This window comes from Crinia signifera, chromosome 5 (assembly GCF_055691185.1).
Source record: "Crinia signifera chromosome 5, ASM5569118v1, whole genome shotgun sequence".
NCBI lineage: Eukaryota > Metazoa > Chordata > Amphibia > Anura > Myobatrachidae > Crinia > Crinia signifera.
In genome coordinates, this window is record NC_139221.1 from 165,499,184 (window position 1) to 165,511,221 (window position 12,038).

Consider the following 12,038-nt stretch of genomic DNA (forward strand, 5'->3'; position numbering starts at 1 on the left):
TAAACAGAAATGCATTGCACGGATCGTTAGACAAGAAACTCGGCAGCCAAATACAAATGATTTCACCATCAAAAAATATGATCCTGAGAACTCGGCAGCTTTGTAAATTTGCTGAGTTCTCAGGCCCCATTTTCGTCCGATTGCAGCCAATCCCGTTTGTACAGTGGATCGACTGTGATCTACCTTCTTAGTAAGTTTCCCCCTTTGTCTTTTGCCCTTTGACACTTTGATAAGATTTCAATTTGTTAGGCAGATTGTATAAATATATAAGTATGTGTGTCTTTGTGCGCTGAGGTAGGCACTGTTTCATCAGGGGCAATTTTAGTGCTCAAAATGCCCCATGGCATAAAATTATTTGCCATCTTCATATAAGGACCCCCCCCCCCTCGACTGCTAAAGCAACACCAACCTCATCCCCCTCCACCGCTATATTTTACTGCCCATTGCTGCCTCCTCCCAGACTATTTGTAAAATTTAAAAACAAGCAGCAATGATGGCTCTCATACAAGTGAGCATCATGTGTGCCCCCCCCCCCCCCATCAATCATGCCCAATAACACGGCTCACAGGATGCATAACCCCACCTAAAGGCAGCTCATAGCAGGCCAATGGATGTCAGACAAGAGCCACGTGAAGAAGCTCGCACAAGTCTGAGAACATAGCTATGTAAAGGACTACGGCGTAAATTGCAAGTGGCAGGAAAACAACTGAGAAGACCTGAGCAGGGCACTGTTGACACCTAGGGATATATTTACTAATTATTTCATTTCCATTTAGGGTATTTTGTATCAAATATTATTTACATTTTAAGCTTAAAATCTTAATATAGACAATAGACAAAATGCTTGGGGAAGACTGCAATTTGAAGTCAAAACGAGAAATTTACTAATAAGGGAGTTCTATTTCACATGGCATGTTGCAACCAATCAGATACAATCTATTATCCTCTAGAAGGTGCTAAATAAATAGATTCTGATTGGTTCCCCATAGCAACATCACATGGGAAATAACTCCCATCTTAGTAAATTTCCCCCAGTCTAAGTAGGCTAGCTGCACTAATGTTACAGTAAGTTTTAGAAGTGAAGTAGTTCCTTGAATGGGGCTAGAAGTTAATTATTAATATTGTTATAATTTAAAAAAAAATGTAGTTTTGCTGTGAGCTGTGTACATTTATATTGAAAAGTTTGCTGGCTGGAGATAATGCTGAAATAACATTGTGTATTTGTATGAAGTAAAAAAAAAGTCACAAGAAATATATTTGTAAAATTAATCTTTAACAAAAATAAAAGTAAAATACAAATGTATCAATGTAACAAAAAGGGTTTTTAATGACAATCTTGTCACCAGAAATAGTATTTATTCAAGAACATGAACAGTGGCAGGGTGGCATAGGATACAGAATGAGACAAACTTTCTGTGCAACAATAGCATGTACAGTATTTATGAACATTACTGTATACCGTATGTAAATAGACATAACCTATACCAAAAAGGGAGATTTGTGTGATAGTGCTACAAACACATTTGTTATAGTGAAAGGAAAAATGAGCTTACAACTACTGAATAAATAGGATCTCAAACAAGAAAGAAAACAACAACATTCAAAACCATTACCTAATATTACCAGGCCAAGCCACAACTCATTTTTCGTTAGATACTCTTTGAGATGTATTCATTATCCCTCAATTTCCAAAAAAATCAGGTGAACATTGAATGCAGGAGACATCATAAATATCTCCTGCTTACCTTTTTACTCCCGATCTGGTCTGCCGTCCCCATACTACTGTATGTGGCCACCATTATGGGAAGGATTGCCGGTTGTGTAAAGAGATCCTTTTGGATGCCTCCACACCGCACTAATATTAGATTGTTCCAGTGATTTTGTATTCACCGCTGCTACTAAAGTATCTATGATGTTAATATGGATAGTATTTGACCCCTTAGTCATAGAGTGGAAAGAGAAAGATTATAGGCCCCGATTGTATATATCACCAAAGTAAGAAATAAGAACTTTTACAATAATATTTTCCGTAGCTTTCCATTAACTGTATATACAGTATTAGTTTAGATTCAATGTTATTGTTATTACCCCAATACAGCAGGGCAACAAAATTAAGTTTTTACATCCATCCAAAGTTCAGTATACAGCAAAGTCAAACTTATACACAACACATAAAACCTGTATGCACCTGGTTTACATATTCTCCTTGAAAAGCTTAAATAGAATTCTGCTTATTTCATTGCAATAACATGAAAAGATGAGAGCACCCTTATGACTATATATACCAAGGATTCAGACATACTGACTCTGTCAATTAGAAACAGACGATAATTGGAATCACGATCAGGTCGCATTTTACACCAGTGGTCACAACAGTACCCACAACTGGACCACCCACAGAGCGAGGCACCTAACTTCTGTCTTGTGGTCAGCATTAGAAGCATTCTATGCAAACATAACCATATTGAACTTTGGCAATTCTTACATGCCCCATCCAACCTCTGTTCCCCTTAGCACAAAATGTGTCCCGGACTGCACTGGGCAGGAATAATCACACATATTGGAGCACTTGTCCAGTAGTAATAAAAAAAAATCAAAGAGAAAAAGAAAAATGGCAAGTAAAGAAAAGCACAGCATTAGCACAGAGCTATATGACCAAAAATATTCTCGATTACTACTAAAATGTTAATACTACGTAGGTAATTACAATTGTTTGTTTTAGAACAATGCTAGTATAATAATACTTATATAGCAAAATATTTTAGTTAGACAGTAGAAATTCTAGCTAGTATAGCAGTTATATACTGCAAGATTAGTTATTGTAAATGGTTGGATAGGGTAGGGGTTTGGTATATTACTGTAGGTAGACAATGTATAGGTTGACTCCAAAAGGTCAACATGAAGAAGGTCAATGCAGGAAAATTTCGACACAAGCAAAAGGTCGAAAAAAAGACGTTAACACATGAAAATTGTATAATGTAAATGTTGTCAACTGACCATGTGGGCCATCAAATAATGTACCACTTTGCACACCATACTTTGGTGTCAGGTGTCTCGATCTGCGAGGCACACTTTACCATTCCTAATTATAGTCCTCTTGGATGGTAATGTATGACAAAGTAAAAAATTATTGTAAAAAAAAAAAAATCCCCCCAAAGATTATTGCCATGTTGACCTTTTGCTTGTGTTTACCTTTTAACAATGTTGCCCATATGTATGTCGAATATATGGTGTTGACCTATTGACTTCTGACTGTCTATCAGTCATCTGGAAATCACAGGGTGGATAGGGGGAGAATAGTCATTTTTAACCAAAGTAATAACATGCAATTTTGGGGGAAATCCTATTAGCAGCGGCAATTTACTACTGCTATCAGATTCACTATTAGCCCCAAAGTAGCTGATTACCCAATGCCGGGATTTATTGGGGATTATGCTTACTATGCCTCAGGTACACTAAGCATGATCCCTGATAAGCAGCACTTCAGAGCCACAATAACATATTATAGGAGCCTCCGAACATATCCTGAGTCCCATGTGTTATTGTCTAAAAATGGTAATTTTTCAGTGGAAAAATGGGGCTTTATAAGGATAGCCCAATACTCACCATCGCACTATGGGCCAGATTCCGAGGTGTCTGCAGAAGTGCAGAAATTGGTATTGCTATGTGCGCAGATGTGGAAAACCTGAAACTGTGGTCACAGCCATTCACAGTTTAACCCGGCAGGGGAGGTTGACCGGCTATTGCTAATATGCAGCTTTTTGTAGGAGCAGTCCGGACAAAACAGGCATATCTGGACTGCTTGGGGGGAGGGCTGTGACAGCTGAGTGATGTCACACACAGCTGCTGCAACCCAGAACATGGCCGGCATGCATTTGGTTATGCACCTAGAGTGCAGCCGGTGATGTGCGGGTGATTCATTGTGTAACAAAGCACTCACACTTTAGTGAAATTTTGCGGGCACATCACATGGAAAGACCCAGAGAGCGGGGTGCCTTTCCCTGTGCTGGGTGCGCCCCCCCACAGCCTAGAACTGGGAGTTTAGCGATTAATTGCTACTAGGTCTCAATCAGGATCTATAATCGTGATATTAATTTGGTCTAAAAATGAAAGGGTCTAATAGGTTACCCCGTTAGTGATTGCAAGAATGTAACGTTATCTTGTATGAATGTCACGATTCCGTTTTTTTTTTTTTTCAGGTGACGCATGGCTTTTAGACAGATACATTACATCTGAAGCTGAATAATCACATCACTATTCATTATTGTTATATTTTTTCTCTGTTTACTTCCCAATATTCCCACAATATTCATAGGGCAGCACGGACGGTGTAGTGGTTAGCATTACTGACTCACAGTGCTGAGGTCATGGGTTCGATCCCCACCATGGCCCAACTGTGCGGAGTTTGTATATTCTCCGTGGGTTTACTCCGGGTACTCTGGTTTTCTCCCACAATCCAAAAATATACAGGTAGGTTAATTGGCTTCCAACAAAATAAACCCTAGAATGTCTGTGTGTGTGCATGTACATGTGGTAGGGAATATAGACTGTAAGCTCCACTGGGGCAGGGACTGATGTGAATGTTCAAATATTCTCTGTAAAAGTGCTGCGGAATATGTGTGCGCTATATAAGAAACTGTTAATAAATAAATAAATAAATTTCATGAAAAAGGCCTGCAGCAACGTTGATCACATGATCGCACAAGTAGGTGCTCTGTCATGTCCGTGTGCATCACATTCTCACAGTGCAGCAACAATATCAATAACTATACAGTATATAAGAAATGAGAGAAATTGCAATAAAATATCACACACATCAAATTTGGAAGCTGAGGTGGGATATTCTAACAGTTAATTCATTGTGCAGTGTTGTGTGGTTATGGCAGGACGGGTTATTAGGCCGACATGCATAGGGTCAACCACTGGAGGTTGACAGGACTGAGGTCGATACATGAAATAAGCAGACATGGCTAAAGTTGACAGGGTTGGAAGGTTGACACAAGAATTAAGTCAACAACGGCAAGGTAGACAGTCAAAAGGTTGACTTGCCATGCTACACTTGCCATGCTTCAGGGGCACGGTGCCTCGCTGCATTCAGCACACTATTCTAGTCTCCTTCCATGCCCTAGGTCAGTGGTTAGCCAACCCTGGTCCTCAAGTACCCCCAACAGTGCATGTTTTGCAGGTCTCCACACAGAATCACAAGTGCTATAATTAGCTCCATCTGTGGATCTTTTAAAATGTGTCTGAATAATCAGTGCACCTGCTGGGTGACCTGGAAAACGTGCACTGTTGGGGGTACTTGAGGACCAGGATTGGGAACCGCTGCCCTAGTGGATGGTAGGGCATGAAATACCGCATGACCGTATAGGACTAGGCAGACATACGGCCAAATTCCAATTTCCACAAACAAACATGTTAGAGATTATGGACAAACGAGAAAGGGGTGAAATTGAATAGGATGAAAGATTCAGAAAGTGGGCCAGATGCACTAAGCTTCAAAAGTGATAAAATGGAGAGTGATAAACAACCAGCCAATCAGCTCCTGCCTGACATTTTTCAAACACAGTCTGTGACATGGCAGGTAGCAGCTGATTGACTGGCTGTTTATCACTCTCAAAATTATCACATTTGAAGCTTAGTGCATCTGGCCCACAGTCTGTGACATGGCAGGTAGGAGCTGATTGGCTGGCTGATTATCACTCTCCATTTGACCACTTTTAAAGCTTTGTGCATCTGGCCCAGTGAGAGATTTAGTAAGAAATCTCCAGGTTTTTTTTTAAATCATTTACACTGCAAAATTAAACTGGTTTTACAATGTAAATGATTGCTGCTTTTAAAAAAACTGGAGATTTGTAACCAAATCTCTCACTTTCTGAATCTCTCACCATGAAGGTTATTTTGGTTCACTCTTTCTGACAAATTCCTTCTTAGATGGACAGAACCATGTGCACTGCTGGGGGGCAGATGTAAAATGTGCAGAGAGACAGATAATTCAATTTGGGTGAGTTATTTTGTTTCTGTGCAGGGAAAATACTGACTGCTTTATTTTTACACTGCAATATAGGTCTCACTTTGAAGTAAAACCCCACCCAAATCTAATTCTCTCTGCACAAGTTACATCTGCCCCCCTGCAGTGCACATGGTTTGGTCCATCTAAGAAGGAACTTGTCAGAAAGAGTGAACCAAAATAACCCCCCATATTACATTTCCCCCATATTGTCTGTATAACAATTTTGAATATTTCCCTCATCTCTATATACATTTCCTGCAGCTATATAATGCATTGGTAGGGGAAGTACAATATTTGTAATATGAAGTATAAAACTTGGTGGGCAGAATGTAATTTTGATTTTATAAACAGAGCTTTAATTGAATAACTTTGCTTGTACATTAAACATACGGAAACAATGAAGAGTGGAAGCTGACAGCCAGAATACCTGGATTTGGGAATTGATTCTGGTCGCTTGGCCCTGGGAGAGAGTATACAGAGCGTTGTCTGGCTCAGACTGAAGGGTGGGTGAATATCCGCCTTCCTCATTCACTTTCAAGCCTGGGGCATCCTGCTGCCACAAATCAATGAGTCATTTGTCAGTCATTACAGTCAGTAAACACTATCAATTCTAAATATGTTTCTATAAATACTGTGTGTGTGCTTATGGCACAATTAGGAATACATTTGGGGTCTACACTAAACAAAAAGAAATTACATTTTTGGGTGTGTACACCTTAATAACCCCCTCCCCCACCCCAAAAAGTATCTTATTCATAATTCCTAAAATACAATATATCACAAACGACAACATTGATGTTATACTAATACTAATTATATTTATATCACAAAGGATATTCCATACATTATCTATTACATCATTGATACAACAAAATATCCCCATAATATAATTATATTAACAAGCATCTTTACCTTTATAGTGACATAAAACCTAATATAGTACAATCGCACCTAGAACTGATGCATTACTATGCAATCAGAATGCTGTACATTGAATTATTGGGTAATAATAGTGATAACTGACAACCAATAATTAGAATCAGTACAATGGTACCTTGCATTTTGTTTACTGTCTGATAAGATATTCTAAAAGATGAATAGGTCTATGTCCTATACCTCTACCCTAAGAAGTGTTCAAAATATATATACGTGCATGTATTGCTGACATGGTGGTAGTCATTTTGGGCCTACGTCATACAGTAGGTACACGTAAACCCCATGTTTATGCACATGTCTGATGTTTTTAGATTTGTACATGCACAGAAGCCACACTGATCTGCAGCTGCCATCTAAGATGGCTCACTGTGTAACAAATACTGCTGGTGTGTAGCGGTGGCAACAGTCAGCGCTACAGAAAATGGGGCATCTTTGCTTGCAGTTTTCTGGGCGTTCTGAACAATGGGCTGCAACCCTTGATGCAACTTCGCAGGCATCAGGAGTGTGAATTTTCCAGCTATCCTGAGTAACCCGTGAGTTACTCAGATGTCTGATGTTCATTCAGTTGATCTCTTGATACATCTTTAGACTCAATAGTGGATAAGAGAACCTAAAGGGTGTACACACATCAGGGAGATTTTGACTAAGTGATTTTGGTTAGTCAAAATCTCCCAGTCGTTGCTTAAAATGATCCTGGAGAGGTGGTAGAACTCCTTTACCCTAACACCAACCCCCCCCCCCCATCATTAGGCAGAGCACAAGGAAGAGGTGTGGTCACACAGTAGCACAATCATATACACATTACACCGCATGTAGTGCACTTGGTCATATTAAATCACACTGTAGTGCCCCTTATACGCATAAGGTCCACAGTTGTGTTGCTTGTACACATCTGTCTCTTTCACTCCAGCAACTCCATGCCCTGTGTCCATCCAGCAGCTTCCCCACCTCTGCAAGAAAGCACAGAGCCTGCTCCTATTAGTGGCTCTTCTTCACTTTAGCGGGGTTAATGGCATGACATCATATACGCCATGCCATGTGAGCCGCTGGGACAGGCTTTTCTGTAGGAATTTCTGCTCAGGGCTGTGATAGAGGTGGAGCTCAGTTCCCCCTACCATTAGAGGTTGTGTAACTCAGTTCCACTCTGTTCCCCTTCACTTTAACCCCTGGTGGGGCCACGTATCACCAGCTGAGTACACACAAGGCAATTCAGGGACATATTCTAATTGATTTTGACTATGTAGTCAAAATTGCTTAGATGAATCGCCGTTTCTACATGGCTTAACAGTTGGGTTCTAGTAGATTGCGTAAAAAAATAATCCTCATACTACTTATTACTTAATACATTTTATTTGCTAGCGAAAATAATAAACAGCACTACTTCAAGGAATAGTTACTTAAAATATGTGATCACGTCACCAAAGAATTATTAATAAAACAATAATACATTTATTGAAAAGCAGAACTGCATATCAAAATACGTTGGTGAGAGTTGAGGCAACCCTCTCCTGAATATTTGGAGTCATGTTCCTATAGTGGACCTTGTTGTAGTAGGCAAAGTAATTATATAGGTAACAGTTCCCAGTAAAGTTATTTCCAGTCACGATTATTGGGGTACCTGTAGCAGAAAGCATGTAACTCGAATTGCAGGGATACTTTTTGACCCTTGGAATGGTAAATACAGCAGATAGTCCGTGGGTCCAACCAAAAAATCTGAGCAATGTGCTGGTTAAGGATTCCTCAGGTTAGTAATCGAATCAGGTGGGGTCCAATGGAGTCGGGTGTGAATACAAAGGTGTTTCACCGGCAACTCTCAGATTTTTTAAGGCTTTGCTTTGTTTTATGAATTCATGTTTGGTTACTGTACATCACATATTTTAGGTAACTATTCCTCAAAGTAGCGCTATTTATTACCCTTTTTCTCTATATATATTTTGTGGGAGTGACTACCCCTATTTATACAGCTGCTGGTTGAGAAAATAGTCCCATTATAGCGCCTCTAACAATGTAATTCGGTTAATTCCTACCCTTCTTTTAGTTGATAGTATTGGCACATATTAAACCTTCTACTCAGTAATAAAAAGATAGAAAAAAAACATAGAAAAGGAAATATTTTATTTAAGCATTCAGAAATTATAAGAAATATTTTTAAAAGGAGCAAAACAAATTACATACTGTGACTGCACAATACAAAAACACAAAGAACAACGCAACATATTGGAGGCATTTATTTTAATGCTGCGTAAGCAAGTGTTCTGTCATCTGTTTTAGGACTCATTATCCTGTTTGAGTTATAATCACTGCTTTTAGAAAGGATGTTGTATATAATGTTAATTGTTCTGTTGCAGATGATGTCATCAGATAATTCTGGGCAGTGAGGGGTAATTAATGTTTGTGCAGAAATTTCATAACAGCATTTTCCTATATTTATTGCTTTTGATAGAACCTTAATAGTGCTGTTGTTTTCTTTTTCATTTCCTGCTTTACCATCATTTCAGTAATTTACATTGGAGTCTTCTAGCATTATTGTCACTACTGCAGGAGTTTTTATTAAAGCAATAGACAAAAACAAACAAATGAATATTAAGTATATACAGTTGTAGCTCTCTAGATTGTAGTATTCTGGCTTTTAGATGCTTGATGGAAGGAGGATTAAAGGAATGATTCATGCTCAGCAGACATTTATACCCAGAAGGAAATTCATGTACGTGACTAAGAACGAACAATGACTAGCACTACTGCAGAATAATCTTTAATTCACAGGTGTGTAGATAAGAAAAGATAATCACTGCCAATAACTGAATATTCATATTAAAGACCTATAGGTATACAAGCAACTAGAACTTTCAGGGCTGTAGGTAAATATAATTTCTATGCCCCCACAGTGCCAAATATGCCCCTAGTGCCACAGATATGTCCCCAGTGCCACACATATGCCCCCACAGTGCCACACATATGCCCCCACAGTGCCACACATATGCCCCTACAGTGCCAGATATGCCCCTAAAGTGCCACATATATGCCCCCACAGTGCTACACATGCCCCCAAAGTGCCAGCAGCACAACTCACTGTCTCTCTGGGTCTCCCCCGCCGCTGCCCGCTGGTGCTGCTGCTTTCACTGTGTCCCTGAGCCGTCAGCCATTCATACCTCGCGGGCTGGCTCCTGATTGGCTGCCAGCCCGCGAGCTCCTCTGATTGGCTGACAGCCCAATGACACAGTGAGCGAGGGGAAGGAGAGACGCGCAATGCGCTCCCCTCCCCTCCCTTGGGAAATCAGCTCGCGCTCACGCTGTAGCTGTGCCTGACTGCCTGTTCGTTGCGGACGGGGAGAGGGGCAGAAACTTGGAGGCGGCGGTGAGTTCAGCTGCCGGCCGGGCGCCCCGGCTGTTTAACAGAGGCGGACAAGCCGTGCGCCGCCCCGGGCCGCTGCATGGCTTGTCCGCCTGTAGAAACGGCCCTGTATATACTGTACCATTGCTATTTTCATAATTTGAGTCACTTGCCAAGAGTAGAGAGGTTTCAAGGCAACCAAAAAACCCCTGCATTTGCCTATGGCATTGTTATTAAAATGGCTTTCTGTTATTTTACTATTGGGAATAGAGTTTCTTTCTATTTTTCTCTACAAGTATTGACTGACTAAAATGTATATTTGAAATTTTTACTCCATTTATTAATCCCGGTAATAGCTAACTAACAGCATGGTGTCTCTGTCAGGCAGGTTTTTTAATCATTCATCAGTATAGTACTTTGCTTTTAATATAGGAAACTCAGGGGCTGATTTGCAGGTTGGAGGTTTTAAATATAAATAAAGAAAAATAAAGAAGCAACTTCACATTTTTGTAACACAATGCTGCACTGCATGTGGGGCTGATGCACAGTGTGCAGAAAGATTGAAGCCCCTTACAAACTAGGTGATCCCTGCCGATGCTGATATTGGCAGTGATGTGGAACCGGCACCAATATGCTTACACACTTGCCGATTCTGGTGAGAAAGGGAGCAATGGTGGGGATGGGCGAGGCCCTGCTGCAGTCACTGTTAACATTGTGCGAGAGCAGGCATGGTTAACAATATTAAGTGTACACACTAGAATATATACTGTAGTAAAATTTATCACTCAGAAAGACCATTCTGAGTGCTATATTTGACTATATCCTCTAGTGCAGAGGTGGCCAAACGGTCGATCGCAATCTACCGGTCGATCGCAGACCTTCCACCAGTAGATCGCAATAATTTTTGAAAGTTCCCGTTAATGCATATTTTCTGCTGAAGCCTCTCAGGGCTTCAGCGTTCCCAGTAGTGCACTGCGCTGGTGCACGGATGACATCACCATGCACCGGCACAGGACTGAGAACGCTCTGAGTCAGGAAGCGAAGGCGGGAACTGTAAGCGGCGGCAGAGTGGCTTCAGTGTGGAGTGGCTGAGCGGGCAGAGCGGGCATAGTGGGCAGAGTGGCTGCAGTGTGGAATGGGCAGAGCAGCTGGAGTGTGTGGAGCGGCTAAACGGCATCGCAGAGTGGCTGAAGTGAGCCAGCATCTCTTGAGAGAAAGCGTTTTTTTTTTCTAAGGTGCCTTTTTTCTTGCATTTATGGTGGCATGGGATAGGGAACGTTGGGGGAGAAGGGGGGGACAAGGACTCTTGATCATTGTTTTATGGCCCCCATATTTTTTAAAAGGGTTGCGCTGTTATTTTTTTGTTATTTGGGGTGGGGGGGGGGGGGTTTCAGCAGTCCTGAGGGTGCACTATCCCAGGGAATGGGGTTTTACAAAGCACTTTTATTTTTGTCACCAGAAGGTTAGGTAGCGGGTGTTATTGGTGGGAATAATTTGTCTCATATCAGTCCAGGGGTGCCCGCATGTGTGCCCTATAATTTCATGGGTGCCCCCATATGTCCCCTATCAGTCCAGGGGTGCCCGCATGTGTCCCCTATCAGTCCAGGGGTGCCCGCATTAGAGAATTTTGCAATCCAGTCAGAATTATGCCCAAAATCAGGGTTACACTTCTCACAAGACAGATAACACATTTTTAATATGTACATTTCTAGAATTCAAATGGAAATTCCACAATAAGAACATTAACACCGTTCAACT

General features: G+C 40.9%; 1 protein-coding gene across 9 annotated transcripts in view; it reads right to left on the reverse strand.

Moving 5' to 3' along the window:
• The window catches only part of CTNND2 (catenin delta 2), a 444,220-nt gene that overhangs the window by 34,015 nt on the left and 398,167 nt on the right, over nucleotides 1-12,038 (reverse strand). For 5 of the 9 annotated variants that reach the window (XM_083188240.1, XM_083188238.1, XM_083188242.1 and 2 more), the window contains one exon: nucleotides 6,441-6,566. The exons of 3 other annotated variants lie outside the window; for them this stretch is intronic. In XM_083188240.1, the coding sequence (XP_083044366.1) occupies nucleotides 6,441-6,566 (126 nt within the window). The remainder of the gene's footprint in view (nucleotides 1-6,440; nucleotides 6,567-12,038) is intronic. One more of the 9 variants, XM_083188239.1, reaches the window with a different exon arrangement.